The sequence below is a fragment of the Mytilus galloprovincialis genome, chromosome 5 (assembly GCF_965363235.1).
Source record: "Mytilus galloprovincialis chromosome 5, xbMytGall1.hap1.1, whole genome shotgun sequence".
In the NCBI taxonomy this organism is placed as follows: Eukaryota; Metazoa; Mollusca; class Bivalvia; order Mytilida; family Mytilidae; genus Mytilus; species Mytilus galloprovincialis.
In genome coordinates, this window is record NC_134842.1 from 23,317,519 (window position 1) to 23,335,794 (window position 18,276).

Sequence of the window (18,276 nt, forward strand, 5' to 3'; positions counted from 1 at the left end):
TAACTGAGAAAAATGTATGATTTTGTGACATCAATTGAAAGCAAAAATCAGTGCTGGACTGTTATACAAACTGATTATAAATGGTTTTCAGTAGCAATCAATCAATCCTTTATCTGATTGTACTTAATCAAATGTAGTTGAGTGTTAATGGCAATGTCAGTAAAACCAATTACCATGTGCTCATAATTCAGTGGTTGCCTCGATTCATATTTGTTTTAATTCATTGTTTTGTTAAAGATCAGACTGTTAAGTTTTCTTGTTTGAATTATTTAACATTTAGTCTTTTTATAACTTATGGATTTTTTTAATGATTGAAATTCCTACTGTACCTATATTTCAATTTTTAAGTACATGTCAATTGGACTTTTGTTGAGTATTGTCTTAATAGCAATCATACCAAATAGCCTTCAATCGGATTAAAATACATATCTTGTGTCCAACCTTTGTTAACAAGGATATGACAAAACTCTTTTTTACTTTCTGTTCAGGTAATTATCACATCAGCCAATAAATTAATGTTTGCCTACATAATTTTTAAGGTGTGTAACATTAGGACACAACCAGATGATCCTTTAAGGTCTAGTAAAACAAGTCTTTTCAGACCGTAGTAAGTTTAAAGATCTGTATTTGAAACTGATTGCAACTCTACATTTTTATATTTTTACAATCAAGTTTTAGTTAAATTATAAACAGTAATTTACTGTTGTTGGGTTTTTTCTGCTTGCAGAATATTAGTTATCCTACCATTTTTTCTTTAAATGACCTGTTCCAAGTCAGGAATTAGGCAGCTGTAATCTAATAGTTCGTTTCTATGTATGTTGCATTTTCGTTTGTTTTTTGTTGCACTTCACAGTTTCTGTTGTTTGATTGTTTTCTTCTTATAGTTGATGTGTTTACCTAATTTTTAGTTTGTAACCCAGGCTTGTTTTCTCTCAATCGATTTTTGACTTTTGAACAGCAGTATACTACTACTGTTGACTTTACTTATTCATTCATGAAGCCATTTAACAAATGCCCCTTTTAAATAAATCATGTGACAAAACATCAAAGATTGTTCGATTTTATTTCAATATTGCACACTACTGAGTTGATAATTGACATAAAAATAAGCTGTTTGTATACTAAGACATGAATAGAAACTATAGATTATCAGACTCAAGAATCAGTCTGGTAATTACAAACTGTATGATATGAAATTTACATTCTATGTAAAATATGAAACAGTAAATATTTCATTCAGTATATTTACATGATATGAAAGTTGTAAATTGAAATTATTTTGTTCATAAAAATTTTTAATAAAAAATAGAAGATGTTACTTAATTATGATTCACACCATTCAGATTCATTATAGCATATTATCCAATGTGAATAAGTAAAAAAAACACTGTAGATGTACAAGAACATTTAAGACTAAAGTTGAATTAGGATCTCATAAATTCTGTCCAATTCCTATATCTTTAAAAATTAGTTGTTTTGATTCAAAGATGCCATATTTTACATTAAAAAAAAACAATTTATAACAATGTTGTATAAATAGCAGTTTGGTTGGAATTGGAAAACGTTACATTTCCCCCCTCAAAAACTCATGTTAAAGCTGATTCCATATACCTGAAAAACATGAGGCTATATAAAGTTAACAGTAATTCTTAGAATCAGTTTTTTTCTAATCTTAGACCTGTTTGTCTGTACTATTCTTGTCATCACAATTCATCAGACATAAAGTGTTTTCGACATCTTTTCTGCAATAGAAACAGTTATACTTTCAAAAATTTAAGTTAACAGTGCAAATGAACTTTTCTCAGTAATTTCTTTATAATAGGTTGTGTTCAGAATAAATGCAAAAAGGTTTCAAACTACATTGTACCTACATTTTTAAGTTTAGTAATAAATTAACGATTGTTTTGAACTTATTAAAATTACAGATAATTTTTTTTTTATAATAATTAACCCAGTAAAAACAGTTTGCAGTTTTTCATTTGTTCTATTTCTCAGTACAAGACAGACAGATATAAATTTTTCATAGAAAAAACAATCCTTGAATACATAATATAATGTATATTGATATAATATGAGCACTTTAAAACTATCCTTGCATTTATATATGAGAAAATTCTTAAAATAAAGTTTATCTTCTCAAATTCTTAAATGTCTTTAATAAAGTCAGCTATAACAAAAAAAACTCATATAAAAAATATTTACTCATTCAATATTTATAATGTTCCTATTTCAAAAGTAATACAAGGATTTCTAGTTCAAAAAACATTTTGCTTTCAACAAGATTCACCATTCAACATACATTTCTTACATAATGAAAATATTCTGTAATGCTCTTACATTTTTATTTCCAAAATTATGAGTGTTGCATTAATAACAAGTTATTTCTTAATATATCAGAAAAAAATTATAATCAAACCTCAATATATTAATAGCTGATATGAAATCCCATACACTCCTGTTTGGGAGTTTTCTGTTTTGAGAGACAAGAAATAAATGAAAATAAAATTGCACAAAACTATAAAATCATTGACATAAAAAGCATACAATATATACACAGAAATACAGATGTTACTAAAAAGTTAAAGCTATAAAGATTACATATGAAACATTTACCTGATTTATACACAATTAACAGATTTATAAGATTAAATAATTACAAAAATGCACAAAAGTGTAGCAGATGATTTTTAAACAATTGCAATGACATATTCCAATCTTCTTAAAAATGTATGTACAAAATAAAAATTGTTTGAAAATACATTTTCCACATAGTTTTATTATATTGGTTGATGAATTTTTGTTTCTTTTGAAACTTAAGTTTTTTTAATGGAATGTTTTTGAAAATAAAAATAATGAGAGATGGATTATACAAGAATGTTATCATATCCCTCTAATATTTATATTTGTCATAAATGAATTAGTCTGAACTACCATTCTGGTGTTTGAGTAAAAGTTTCTTCACCACTTCCTATATCCAGGACAATATGGCAATTGACATAATATAGAGGGGGATAGGACTTTTATCGGGACTCCAGGATCAGGTGTTTTTAAGCTCGGGATTTCGGGATCCAGGAATCCTTTTTTCGGATTTCGGGAACGTCGGGATCTACTTTATCTAAAATTGGGACCTCAGGAATTTGTTTTTTAAGTCCGGGATTTTGGGATCAGGACCCCTCCTATCCCCCCTCAATATAGGGAAGTTTGTCTATTCTTCAAACCTACATGTTCACCTTAACATGTCTTTTTTGTGAAATCGCATTGCTGTAACCATAGAAGCAGTACCTTAAATCTCCTTTTCTTCATTGTGTTTACATATTAAGTATAACTAATTAGAATTCATGTATAGTAATTCGTAAGTTAATGTGTGATTTGGCAAGCTCATATATGAGAACAACAGAAGCAATTACACAACAGATAGACAACTCTCAAAGATAAACTAACAGTTCACATTTATCTATTTTTAACAAACATATCCATTTCACATTAACAATAAATAAACAACATTTTATTCTTTGGCTCTAATTGTTCATCAATTTACTGGTTCTTGTTTCCAGCATCAGCAGCTCTATCTGCCACATCCACAGCGGCCACATTCTGACATGCCACCACTAACTGAAGGATGCTGATACCAGTCTTAATGAGGGCTAGTGGAGCAGACAGGTACAGAATTATGCTGAATATATCTACAATAGAAACAAATTCAATTTTCAATCAGCAAATACTTCAAATGAACTTTTATATTTCAAAAAAATCATATAAAAGCTAGCTTAGGCTTTGTTTTCATATTTAAGAAATGTTTTAAGGTCAAACTTATCTAATAAAATGTGTCCAGTATTTTTTAACTACAAATAGTGTTTAACAAAAGAATTAAACAGAAACATATGATAGAACATTAACAGATTCATATATAAATAACATACCAACTAGCATATATATCTAAGATATTTCTCAAAGTATGATCAGGCCTTTGTCGTCTTATGACAGAATGTTCTTTCCTTTTTGGTAAGCAACATTTTATCAAAATAACGAACCCAGGATAGAAACCCATCACAAATATCTATTTTGATTACATTTTGAGTCTCAATGTGTAAATTACTTGAAAGTTTTGGCTACTTACAATTAAACAATAAAGATTAAGGTTTCCAAACACATTTTGAGTTGTCTTCTATTGACCAGTTTTTGTTGCCAAAAAAAAAAATTATCACAGACTTTTGAAATTTTATCATTTTTTTCAATTAAATAAATACAAGTCAGCAGTTTTTTTGGATGATGGGGCTATAGGTATGAGCCAGAAAATGAAATTCAAAATGCCTGCAGATGCTCAATAGGCCGTTTCAGAATCTAAAGAATCATGGGTAATTTCAATGTTAGTACCCCAAAATGAAAATAACGCCACGTCATTGGTTAAATTTCCATTGTTTATGACATTTTTGACCAATCAGGACGTTTAGGTGTACACTCTTGAAAATATTACCCAGGATGCATTATATTCTGAAACGGCGAATTCTAAATTTTTTTTATTAATATTCATAATCAATCTAAGAGATTATTCTTGTACAGAATACTTACGGAATAAATATATTAAGTTGTAATATAAACCTAAATACTTACTGAAAGGTCCTGACGTGAAGTGTGTTAAGTATAACATACAATAGAACAGCTCATTAGCTGCACACATCACAAATAGAATTTTCTGAAAAATACAAAACAAAATGTTATTACTTCTACTATTTTTATGTAAAAGATTCATATATAGTTGTGCACAAACTGGTGAAAAATATTTTTCTTTTCTTCAAAGCTAGTTTAAAAGAAATCGAATACACAATCATTTTATAATGCTTTGTATTTTTCAACCAGGTGCTCCGCAGGGCGCAGCTTTATACGACCGCAGAGGTCGAACCCTGAACAGTTGGGGCAAGTATGGACAAAACATTCAAGCGTGATACAGCTCTGAATTTGGATTGTGATCAAATTTTTGACATTACATGGTTTTTTTTACACAAAACAAATGTCAAGATTTTACAAATCAATTAAAGATTTCTTCTTCAAACTTATTTAAATCTAAAATTAAATAGTTGACACAGCATAGGTTTCTGACACAGAATGAATGTGGTCTAATGAACTTAAAAAAATTTTTTTGCCTTTGAGCAATTCACTATGCTGTTGAATATTAATCCTCCCAAAAAAATGTTTGAAGAAATTTTCTTTTTATTTATGAAATCTGAAATGAGAAAAATTTAATCCCCCCCCCCCCCTCATTTTTTTTTTCACATCCCCTTTTCCCTTTTTCCAAAACTGATATCAATTCAAATTTTTAATGGAGTTTGCAACAATAACTACTCTTTTAAATACATCATAAAATATTAAAATGTAAAATAAAGTGCTTGTTATCACTGAATGGTAAAGATTGGTTGGTAGTAAAAGTGAATATACATTGTTTATTGTATAAAACAATAAAAAAACTTCATCAGCAACATTTTATATTGGCAAATTTCCAATGAAGTTATTTACATAAAGTTATTGGCAAATAAAAATAGAAAATGACATCATAGTCATGTCTGGCAAATGTCCAACATACATTATCTAAAAACATTTTAGATAAGATAAGGAAAAAAAGCTTCATCAGCAACATTTTATATTGGCAAATTTCCAATGAAGTTATTTACATAAAGTTATTGGCAAATAAAAATAGAAAATGACATCATAGTCATGTCTGGCAAATTTCCAACATATATTATCAACTACTATTCTATACAAAGAAAGATAACTCCAATTGAAAATTAATTGCTATTGCACAATATTGTGCAATTAGATATTTCTTGCTATTGTGCAATACTGTGCAATTGAAAATTTCTTGCTATTGTCTTTTTGTGTGACATCTCATTTTGGGGTCATCTTTGTGGGGTCTGCTTGTTGATTTCATTGAAAATTTTGAGACAATGATTTGGATATTAACAACAAAAGTTTCAAGTGCTGGTTGAAAGTTGCAGAATTAAAACAGTACATTGTTGAAATATGGAATACATTTATACTTGCTACGAAACAGGAGAAAAACTTGGCAACACTCACTTTTCATCCTCTTTCTAAAGCTCGTACAATTTTTTTTTTACATTTTCTGACAGTGTACATGTATTGTATATATTTCATACTTACCCTGTTATGATAGTAATGTCTCAGTACAGGATTAGCACCTAAATCTATCATCTTGTGACTTGTAGCACCCTTCATCAGTGAACTGTAATATAAAAACAATAAACTTAATCATATATTAAATTTCATATTGTTGGAAATCATCATTAGGTTTCTATTTCTATTTTTAAGTTCTACTTTAGGACAATAAAAAAACATAACAAATACAGATGGTCTTTCTCAGCAAGTTAAAATCTCTTCATATCACAAAGAAAATCAAAAGTTTTATAACATATCAAAATTATATATATAGTAACATCACTCAGATAACAATACGAAAAGAATTGAATCAGACATAGTTTCAATGTTATCTTTTTTCTTATTTTATCAGATTGGATTGATGATCTTTTTGAAATTAACTTTCCAACTTCCTATAACTCAAAGGACTAGGGATTATGAAACTTAAATTTGGCCTTAGATTTTTTAAGGTTTTTATTTCTAGCACATTTGTTTAATTACAGTTTAATACATGTATAATGGTGTAATAGTCAGTATTAGGTATGTAGGTTATCAGAATGAACCATGTAATAATGATGTTTATAGATTCATGCATTTCTTTGGTCAAACTGATATACTGCTTTGTGAATTCTGAAACAAATCTAGATTCCATTCCTTTTAAAGATGGCTTTAATTTATCAGGCAGATAACTCCAATTATTAAAGATGACTTTAACAATGGCATCATTGATATTTTTAGAACAAATATTAGATTCCTGCACCTCGCAAAAGTTATGTTATTTTCTTTGCAAGTATAACATCATATTGAAGCTTGAATATCTGAGCACATATTTCATTGATAAATTTCTGAAAATGTTCATTGATAGGATGCATAGAATTTTATGAACTATGCACTATATTTTGTGTAGTACTTAGTGATAATCTTAGAAGCTTTAGATATCAAGTCAGTACCATATGGTCTTGATTGCATTCATGAAACTTTACCCAAAAAGGGTTAACAGGTTCCAACCATAAGTTGTCAAACAAAAAGGGGAAGTAACAATCAAAGCTGGTATACATGTTAACATTAAACAACAAAAAAGCATTACAAATTATCAAGAGGTCAAATTAAAAAGAAAGGGCAGTTTGAAAGTACATGTACTCGCAGTTAATGGCAGCTAGTTAAAAGCCAAAACAATTAATAATAAACAAGAATGTGTCCACAGTACACGGATTCCCCACTGGCACTATCATTTTCTAAGTTCAGTGGACCAAATAATTGGAGTAAAAAATCTTATTTGGCATTGAAATTAGAAAGATCATATCATAGGGAACATGTATACTAAGTTTCAAGTTGATTGGACGTCAACTTCATGAAAATCTACCTTGACCAAAAACTTTAACCTGAAGCGGGACAGACGAACGAACAGACAGACAGACAAACAAACGTACGTACGCACAAACCAGAAAACATAATGCCCCTCTACTATTGTAGGTGGGGCTTAAAAAATCATGTTTACTTGTCTTCAGATGTTTTTTTACCTTTGGACATGGAACCAGTGACTGGTTATATCTATAGACATGGAGATCTGGAAAAACATCATGTAATCTGGATAGAAATGGCATAAAGCTGCTAACAGACACATAGTGGCACATCTATCTATCAACATGTCTAGGAGTGCACCTAACTTGCTTCCTACAATGTAAGCATTATAGCATGAAGATATATCAGAAATTTGTTTCTTATTTATCTGTGGTATATAACATTTACAAATAAAATCAATTACAAACGAAAGTGAACCAACGCCTGGTGAGTCTGTAGTACGGTAGAGTCCATAAAGTGGATACCCGAGGGTATGCAGGGTTGTTATGATAAAAACATAAAATGTAGAGAGTCTTATAACAACAACACTTTAGGGACTGCTGCAGAAAATTTATTGATCGACATGTTTCGGTGCCTAGGGCACCGTCATCAGGATAAAAACAATATATAAAATCATGTTGAAGTAAAAAATCGGGTTGTTAAAATTTAAACGTCACAATGTTACAATGGTAAGTAACGTTATTAATAGCAACGTACTGAAAGTGAAAGTGAAAGTTCATTGGAAGTATGTAAATAAACTATAAAAAGAAAATAAAAATAAAATGTTTTTGTTGTGAAAATGTTTGTTAAAATTATTCTGCCAACATGTGTTTGTCCTCTTGCACCGTGGAAAGAATAATACAATAAGTTGTCAGGCTGTGTATATACTGTATAGGTTGTGTGGTCTGAATGTTCTGTTAACTTTCTTCCCCAAAATAGACGACATTTTATCAGCAATTCCGTACCATTTCGACTGGCTCCCCTTGGCCAGAGGTACTGCTTCCAGTCGCGTCAGGAATGCTGTAAAATGTTTCGGACGCCGAAAGTAAAGGACAAAGTATAAATATCACTAGTCTATGTTGAATTTTAACTATGTGTTCGTTCATCAAACTATCTGGAATGGCCAGTAATCTGTAAAAGTTGTTGTATCTCGAGGGTTGTATGTTTGATTAACATATTTTCAGGAGCATCAGATTGAATTTGAAGAATACGAAATCGGGTGCATTTAATTTCAAATGAATTCTGTTAGAGAGAAATAATTTCCTATCACTGTTCTTTTCCTCCTTAGGCTTGTTTTGGGTTAAGATGGTCCGTTATTATTGATTTCTTTTTTTGTGGTTGATGGCAGCATTCTCGGAAGGTTCCTGTGGGTGCCTCAATTAAATATAACTTTGTTTACTCTGTGCGAATGGCTAGTATGATTAGCGCTGGTTGCAACGTCGGTTCCTTAAAAGGAATGCAGGGGTTCACGATAAAAAAATAAAATCAATTACAAATGAAAGTGAACCAACGCCTGGTGAGTCTGTAGTACGGTAGAGTCCATAAAGTGGATACCCGAGGGTATGCAGGGTCGTTATGATAAAAACATAAAATGTAGAGAGTCTTATAACAACAACACTTTAGGGACTGCTGCAGAAAATTTATTGATCAACATGTTTCGGTGCCTAGGGCACAGTCATCAGGATAAAAACAATACATAAAATCATGTTGAAGTAAAAAATCGGGTTGTTAAAATTTAAACGTCACAATGTTACAATGGTAAGTAACGTTATTAATAGCAACGTACTGAAAGTGAAAGTAAAAGTTTATAAATAAAGTAATTTATTTCAACTATATTTTAGGAAAAAAGTATTAGATTCAGTTGTAAATTTAAGAAAATATATACATAAATGAATTTTATATTGAACAATATTTATAAATTTAAATGCCCTTTTATACAATACTCTTCTGTAAAAAATGGATGTCACTGTATTTTATGACAAATATCCAATATTTATAGGATAACTAATCGAAGAATTCAAATAGAGAAAAAATTTCAATGAGTGACCGAAAAACACATTAATTCACGAATGTGTATAGCGCATGGCTTAATTATCATTATTGTATGAAGTCAAGAGTGACATGTGAAATTATAAGTTTTTATTTCACTGGGAAATCTACGTAATTCCTTGCAACCTAATGTAATAAAAATCTATAATTAATTTCATTCTTTCAATATTATACATGTTGTACTGATTAAGAAGCATTTTCCAAACTTATCTCATATAATCTCAAAATTATTGCTGAGAAAATCAAATCATTTTGGAAGATATTCAAGGAAAGGAGTAGCACTACCCTTAAATAACCTGTGGGATACCTGTACCCAGGACACACTTTCACTGATATTACATAGATATATACATGTACTAGAATTGTAAGATGAAGTGTTATTAATCTGAATACACTATACCTTGATTTAACATTCTTGCTGCATGACCATCAATGGCATCTAATAGTCCACTTAACAGGTACCAGAAAGTAGTCAACATATAATCTGTTCTCATATAATAAAATGACAGCAAAGCTGTTATCACTCGGAAATAATCTGAAATACAGTATTATCATTCATGTCAGGCCAAAAATAAATAATTGTTTGTTTCCCCAAACCCGACCCTATCAAGTCAGGTGAGGGTAGGTAGGTAGGTAAATTATTTTATTTTTTTGGTAAATTTGTTTTTTTTTGGTACTTGTAAATAGGAAATTACAAACCATCATTATAGGGCTGTATTTTAAATTCTAGGGTGTATTAAGCTATCAGTTTCCTCATGTCAGATTTATTAAATAAAACTCTATGTATAATTTGAAATAGTTTATTTAATTGGGTTTCTTTTGGGTGGTAATTTTCCAATAATGACACAGTCTTTGTTGCCCCCACAGCTGCACAGAAGGCACATATATCGGGCTGTGCCACGGTACAGTCATAATACGGAAATTCCACATGTGTACATCAGGCTTAAATTAAAATATTGTTTGTTTGCCCTTTACCGACCGACCCTATCAATTCGTTCCGCCTAAAAATCTTTTATTTGTATTTACCAGCAAGATTTTATTTTATTTTATTTTTTCGTTCCTACCAAAAATCTTATATTTGTATTTCCCGCTCAAAACTTTTTTACCGGAATCCTCGGGTTTTGTCTTTACGTATAAGGTCCAGTCCGTTTGGTATCACCTGAGCGTTTGACATGAACACTTGCATTTGAAGTTTCAAAGCATTTGTTTGAAATCGATGTTGAACGCTTTCTGAAATCATGATATGATACGTTACTCTGTACCTTTAAACTTAAAGAGCAGGGTTCATTTACAAAAAAGTTCGTTTGATACAAAAGTATTAACGTGTGTACAAACTAATTTGTAAACGGACGTTGTATTCTATGTAGGGATGGCCTTTTGTGATCCGCATATCAGAATGATTATGAGGATTATGTTAACGATGCCGCTAAATTATTTATATCTGACGTGAACCAAAAGTGACAAAACCCTGTAAAGTGGAGAATATCTGGCAGTAAAATCGCCAAGTTTTCCATACAAATCATTTATAAATGTGATGCAAAATACGTGACAATTGAGTTTTAAGTCTTATAGCATTTTTATTGGAAAAAAAGGCACACACGAAATTTGTAACACTCTAGGGAATTTTTCTACTAGTAATATATGTCTGCCCGGACATTATCTTACCAGTACAAAGTTATCTCTTATATAAAAAAAATTCAAAACAAATAGTACCAGCGGAAAACTTATTTGCAAAAACAAAACGGACATACAAAATGACATTATGCAGATTTTGTATCTATAAAATAAAATATTTTACCTACCTACCTACCCATGACAAATAATATACCGAGCCAAGTTATTTTTTTGAGGAAAAAAAATAAAATATTTTACCTACCTACCTACCCTGTTTCAAAACATAGGGTCGGAAAAGGGCAAACAAACAATATTTTAATTTAGGCCTCACAGTCTATTTGTAGGCGCACATTCACCACGCCTTCAACAGCATCACCTGAAATAAAGAACAGAGATCTTTAATAAATAAAAAATAATATCCTAGAGTACTTTGTATATATATATATATGGAATTTTCAATGAATAAAATGTCTAAAATACTGAGCCTTCTGTTTATTATATTAAGGTGGTACCTAACACTACAGGGAGATAACTATGTAAAATCAGCTAAACGTTTTAATTACGTTGTGTTGTTAAGGGAATATTAAGCTTCTCAATGATCAAAATAAGTGTTTGTCAAACTGCTATATAACCTGTGTAATTTTTCTGATAAAACGGTTGGTTCAAATTTTTTCAAATTTTAAAATTTTTGTCAACGGGTCAAAGTAAATACTTTGTAAAAATTTTAAGAAAATTAAACGAGCTGAATTAATTTTAGTTAAAGTGTTGGGTACCACCTTAATCAGTATAATCTGTCAGAAATCTGTCCAAGTTCAACGTCAGAGAGTGTACTAGTAGAATGAAGTTTATACCGTTCATTGAAGTATGCAATTTTCCACTGAAAGAAGGATTTGAACATTGAACCCATATCAAACACTAAATAACTCAATGGAACATGCATATAAAATATAATCAACTGAGAGTGTTTGTTAAATGTGGAAATTTCATTCAATGTTGGGTCACAAAATCATGCTATGCAAGACCATGTTATTATATATTAAAAATGATAAGAAAATCTTTTGGTAATACTATAAAAGCAAACCTTCAGGTGTGATAACAGATCCACAACAGTAGTCATACTTGGTTAGCAGTCTGTCAAATGCTCTGGATTCTCGAACAGTTACCACTATTTAGAGAAGTATGCATGGGCTGTCTGCTTTAACAAGACTAGTGTGCAGTGATCAGCTTTTATTAGGGACCAAATGATTAATTTAAATCAATTGCTTTCAGGCCTCGGGTTAAATAAGTAAGGGCATAAGGAAATCATTAGGGAATTTAGGTAAAGGGTTTGAAAATTTGCAAGAAAAAGAATGCAAACAAAGGTGAGGAGACTCTCCTTATCCTAAAAAAGTCTACCTTTGCTTGCAAGAAATAGATGTTGGGACGGTCACTTATTATGCATACCTGTTAACTTGTAAATAGCTTCTTCTTTTCCCTTTGAAAATTTGTTGACAGCTAGACTGGCTCCCATCATTTTGTCAAAAGTGTTGACAACATTTGAGGAGGAGGCTTCTTTTTCTGTAGAGGTCCCATCAATATTAATGTCAATGCAAAATTTCAAAAACTTAAATAGGTATAGAAAGATGTGGTATGAGTGCCAAAGAGACAACTCTCTATCCAAATAACAATTTATAAAGGTAAACAATTATAGGTCAAGGTACGGCCTTCAACACAGAGCCTTGGCTCACACCAAACAAGCTATAAAGGCTTGTATAAAGGGCCCCAAAATTACAAGTGTAAAACCATTCAAAGGGGAAAACCAACGGTCTAATCTATATAAAAAAACGAGAAACGAGAAACATGTATAAATTACATAAACAAAAAGTCTTTATTAAAGTCTAGTGCAAGTTTCATGTCATCATCGTAGTGTGGACTAAATATTTCTGTAGAACCACTTTTTTTGGATACACGGATGTGTTTTTTGTCAAGAGCATCCTCCTCCTCCTCTTCAGTCAATTTTAAATCGGCTATCAGGTCCTCACATATGTCTTCAAATATTACCTTCTTCGAAAATCTTTCCAAAAAGTTTCCAGCCGAATAAACGGCAACAAAAACTGACAGAACGGCGTCCATGTAAATGTATGAACAATCTAGAGAATATTGTTCTGAATATCGTAAAGACCCGAGACCACGTGGAAGAAGAAAGCCAAGTCGCGTCATCAAGGTGTTTTCAACAATGCCAATTTCAAAGGCGCTTTGAAGAACAGCGTCTCCTTATGTCTTTTACTTTTCCATTTCATAGGAGCACCGCACCACCACATCAATTTTGATAAAAAAGAATTCTACACAAAATCGGCAATAAAATTATTCCGGTCGCGGCGATTTTTCCGGGTCGGTCGGGATTGGGGAAACAAACAACATTTTATTTTAGGCCTCATTGTAATTTAGTATCAATTGATTATTAAATCATATATAGTAATCATGGTAATTGCAATAGTTGTTTCTGTACAACACATTTTCATATTCAGGCAGCCAAAAATTTAATTGAAATAAATTCTGCTTAGAAAAACAATATCAAACAAAGTCTTCTTCCTAATAAATTCTTGCATAAATTATCTATTGCATACATTTGTAGGTCAGCCTCCAGACCAGAGAAAACTGACCTTAAAAGAGAGATGACCTTTGAATAAGGGTTTAAAATGCAAAGGTATTACTACAGAATGACAAGAAAGACAGTTACCTGAAAAGGCAAGGTTTCACATAATAGATGGTTGTTTAACATATTCTCCTTTAGAGGCCTAAAAACAATTGGGGAAATATCCCTAATGCACCTCGAAATGCGGAACTCAAAAGTTTTGTGTAAATAAAAAATCTCTGTGTAGTTCTATTGGACAGGTCTTTATTTTTTACAAATGACTGAGCTTAACCATTTGTGGTGATTAGGAAAGTAGAGCCTAGCAGAGGAATATAGTCATAGAATAAATGTGTAAAAACTATGGAGCTATTAAATGTATTCAAAGTAATATGAGGCAGGCATTACCTGTGAATGGGGACGAAGTCTGTGTGTTATTTTTTCTGAAACTTACATATTTGTCCAAAAAAAAGAAACGGAAATACCGTAACGTTTTCGATTTTGGTTCTGTTGTTAGGGATTTTACTTGTGACGTTATTTAAGTTATGATGTCATGTTCAATGTAAACAAAGAAACGCAATACTGCATCAGGTAACGTTAATATCAAAGACATAGAACTATTAAAAATGAAATATTGGTAGTATTGTGTGAGTTCCTATATTTTTAATACTTGACTACTCAAAGTCTCACGACAACCAGACTGGAAGAAGGAAGTAGATTTCTGTGTTCTGTGCAAATGCGGGAATTAAAAAAATGTGACAAAAAAAGATTTTCCCGATTTTGAGTTCATTAGTACAATGAAAATTTCGGGAAATTTTCCCGATTTTTTTATTTTTTCTACTGTAATAGGAGACTTCGTCCCCATATATTAGTTTTTGAAGAACTGGACATGTGCAGATCCTTTGGTTTTGAAATCGGGTAGTTAAGTCACCCAAAATGTGCAAACCTGATGCTGTAAATGTGTTATCTGTTGAGGGAGAAAACGGACCAACACTCTTCTTACAGTAACAGCCCAAATTATATATAGTGGCAAAACTGCCAATAGGCAATACCAAACCTCTGATGATGAACAGATCAGCAGTGTATAAAAAAATAAAATAACCTTTCAAGATGTCGAAATAATTGGACTAGACCAGAGTGGTGAGATAAACTGGCTAGCCTATACGTACATGTATAGATAGAATATAAAATATTAAAGTGAATGTGGTCAAATTGGCTATGAGACTACTCTACACCAGAGATCAAATGATATTGAAGTTTCTGTGCATACCAATTATGTTAGGGATGAACAAAAATATGTTTTCTGCCATCTTGTTTTGCTGCAGTGACGCTCTTTCTATAAATATTTCTGACTATCTGACATGCAAATTCCTGATCAATTTCCAAAGCAGACGAAGAATTCAGTGTCATAAATGTTCTCTACTACTAAAAGAAAAGAAAGTGTCGAAAAAACACTCAGAAGACCAATTTCGTGTCAAAGGTCATTTAATTCTCGTTACTTACGAGACTTTCTCTTGGAGACGAAAAATCGGAATTTTCAAGATGGCTTCGAGGTAAAATGGAAAGCGACGCCGAAAATGCAAAAGAAATAGAAACTTATTCCTTTTTGCTTGGTTCTGCAATTAGAAATGAAGACACGAACCAGTTTTTGAGCATTTATGACTCTATTTTACCGTCTGGCTTGTCTGAGAAACAGGTATTCTATTCGTATCGATGTCAGGGCCACATTTGTTTTGAAGAATTTCAGCATGTTTTTCACGTTTATTTAGTATGTCAGTTGTGGTCGCAGTAGCTTTTGAAAACGATACTTCTTAAAATTATTTAGGATCATTATTTCATCAAAAATAAAACTCGTTCTAGCCGCTTAGTGAACTTATGGGGTGTTTTACTATGCGATTCTTTCGAAATATTTGTGTAGGCTTTTGACCTTGGTAATTTGCATCTGCTAAATATTCATGAGTAATGGTCGTCTCCCAGTAGAGTAGTGTGTCGCTGCCCCTAATGACGTGTCTGTGATTATGTTACAGCAAGAATTCCCTAATGTAGTCTTCCTCAAAAGCAACACTAAATTTTTTATTATCAAACCATTGTTAGATGACCTAAGATGGCACTAAAATGAAAAGTTGTAAACACAGGTAGGCGGCAGAGAAACCAACATGTCTGCACTTATGTGTGCTAAATATGGAGTAGGTAGGGGACATTACACAGGATGACATTACTTTTTTCTTGTTTCTTTTAGATTTGTAGGCAGACAATCATTGCCATGCCAACCCTTTAAACATTGTTGATAGGGTAAAAATAATGTGGCATTAAGATATTCTTTATTTTCTGTGATGTTGGCAAATAATGACATGATGAAAAGGGGGACATAAGATACACATATCTAGTGGAGAATGGTGCATGTTTGAATTTATTTTTGCCTTCATTCTGAAACGTTCACAAGTAGTTTTAACAGTCTGCACACTAAACTTTTGAATCCACAAGCCCGAAGCTCAATTCTACAAAAATTTTAGTTGGATTCTGTTGGCTTGTAGAGAAGAATTTTACAATCCTGAAAGCAACTTTACAAGCCATGGTGGTATGACTTGTGGTTAAGCATGAAGATTGAGTTTACAATGTCAATGGTGTGCTAAAAAGAATAAACCTAACTCGTGTGGTCAGCACTAGCTCTTTCCAGTTACATATTCACACAACATTTTTACAAGATTAAGGATTAGACTTCTTCAAATAAATCTTATATGCAAATTGATATCAAATCCAGTTAAAAAATAACATTCTTGTGCTGAGTACACCTGGCATACATGTACATTGTACATGTACAAAAATATGTATTCTTCTCAAAAAGTGATAATTGTTGGTAACTATTGAATGATTGACAGTATTGTAAATGCTGTAAATGTTGAGAACTAAACTTTCAACTACTCGGTGCAAGTGCAATGAAAAAATTGTGATGAAAAGAAGGTAGACATTTTGCATATAAGAAAGATAAAAAGTATAAACTGATTCTGAATATTTATTTTAAATATTTTGATTTAAAAATGGAAAAACATGGGAAAAAAATAAGACAGATTATACGTGTATGTTCAAAAATGTTTATCACTCCATCATCTCAGTTTTTATTTCACATGCACTATAATATATGTTGCTGATTATCACATGATAAAGATCGGTAAACTTCGGAATAGAGAAACATACATGCATTTGGTCGGGTTGTTGTCTCTTTGACACATTCCCCATTTCCATTCTCAATTTTATGCATTGGTTCAATAATTTCCTCATCATTATAACTTCCAGAATCTCATTTCATTGACTTTGAGTCTGAATTACAGATTTTGAGAACTCTGATGGTCAATCCAAAAGTGGACAGAAAAGCAAATTCAATTGTCTTAACTATTTAAGTGCCTATGATAAAAAAAACAAGAAAACAAATTAAATTTAGATTCATTTGTAATGTTTTGCTACAATGTTGAGATGAAGCATCATTGTACAATCTTGATGCAGACATATAAGTTCTAAAAGGGTCAGTCTTGACAGATTTTTGTGGGATCTGTCTTTGCAGTTTTTAAAATTTGGAGCATGACTGTAGTGCTCAAGACTATAAAGTTCTGAATCAGAATTCAACAAATTAAAATGCTGGATTTCTTGTTTCTCGCACTATTAATGTATTTGAAGAACTTTGTAAATTTTTATGGTGGTAAGCCTTAGACTCATTAACTCCTCTAAAGTTAGAATTAGGTATATAAAAATTTAAACTAAAAAGAGAAAAATTATGTTGTACATTTGTAAGATTTTTCTCACTGAACATAATGAAACTCAACAACTTAATATAGAAAGTGTGTGAACCAAGACTAAATTATTATTCAATATTCATATTTAATGCAGAACATATTTTGTTTTAAATCAACTGATTTGATAAATCACATTTAACATGTTTAATTATTTCCCAAAAATAACAGTAACAGATTATTATTTGAGAACCCTGACAAATCACAAAAGGATAGTTTGAAGAAGGTCAATAACAATTAACCAATTTGAGGCTCACGGTAGCCGAAAATGACTGTTTGAAACCCAGCCGTAAAGCCTATTGAAAGACATTCTTATCCTTTGTATTTATTGAAATAAATATTTATCTGAACATGTAATTTATAGATCAAATATGTTTCTCTGCTGAATAAAATGTACTTCTAGCCTAGGTAAAGTTTGTTGGAAAATTTACTATGCAAAGTGAAAACAAACTTAACCCCCAACGCCTGCCCTCAAATTTGATTCACCAGTCCACCCTTATGTGTTCAGACCTTGATGCTCAATCCAGCTTTGATTATATTTCATTGTTGTATTTTGCTTCTAGATTTCACAGCTGGTTTTTTTTTCAATGAGGTACAAATGTAAGGAGTTACTCAACTGCATAATTGACATTTTGCCCAAACAATTTTAGAAACTTGTGACAATTTATCATCATTTTATTAACAAAAGTACATAAAAAGATGTACAAATGCCATGAATGTAGACCAAAA

At 31.4% G+C, this 18,276-nt stretch overlaps 2 protein-coding genes across 6 annotated transcripts in view; one reads left to right on the forward strand and one right to left on the reverse strand.

Moving 5' to 3' along the window:
• Positions 1 to 1,044: 1,044 nt before the first annotated feature.
• Positions 1,045 to 15,187, reverse strand: LOC143075438 (CDP-diacylglycerol--inositol 3-phosphatidyltransferase-like). The gene is made up of 6 exons (XM_076250846.1): positions 15,033 to 15,187; positions 9,938 to 10,072; positions 7,668 to 7,821; positions 6,154 to 6,235; positions 4,612 to 4,693; positions 1,045 to 3,683 (listed from the first exon to the last, which is right to left on the reverse strand). The coding sequence occupies exons 1-6, from the start codon at positions 15,070 to 15,072 to the stop codon at positions 3,535 to 3,537; spliced, it is 642 nt and encodes a 213-aa protein (XP_076106961.1). The 5' UTR covers positions 15,073 to 15,187; the 3' UTR covers positions 1,045 to 3,534.
• Positions 15,188 to 15,278: 91 nt separating this feature from the next.
• Positions 15,279 to 18,276, forward strand: part of LOC143075436 (uncharacterized) — a 36,379-nt gene continuing 33,381 nt past the window's right edge. For 2 of the 5 annotated variants that reach the window (XM_076250844.1, XM_076250842.1), the window contains exon 1: positions 15,709 to 15,897. Coding sequence is in view for 1 of the 5 variants with exons in the window: in XM_076250841.1 (XP_076106956.1) it covers positions 15,321 to 15,458 (138 nt within the window). In the remaining 4 variants the exon portion in view is untranslated. Of the gene's footprint in view, positions 15,459 to 15,708; positions 15,953 to 18,276 lie in introns of those variants that run through there. The other 3 variants (XM_076250841.1, XM_076250843.1, XM_076250845.1) reach the window with 3 other exon arrangements.

Coding starts and splice junctions, on each gene's coding strand:
- LOC143075438 (XM_076250846.1), bottom strand. CDS start 15,072: ATGGCAGAAAACATATTTTTGTTCATCCCTAACATAATTG. Junction 7,822..9,937: donor AGCAAGAATGTTAAATCAAG/GTATAGTGTATT, acceptor CTTACATTGTAG/GAAGCAAGTTAGGTGCACTC. Junction 3,684..4,611: donor CTTCACGTCAGGACCTTTCA/GTAAGTATTTAG, acceptor TTTCTATTGTAG/ATATATTCAGCATAATTCTG.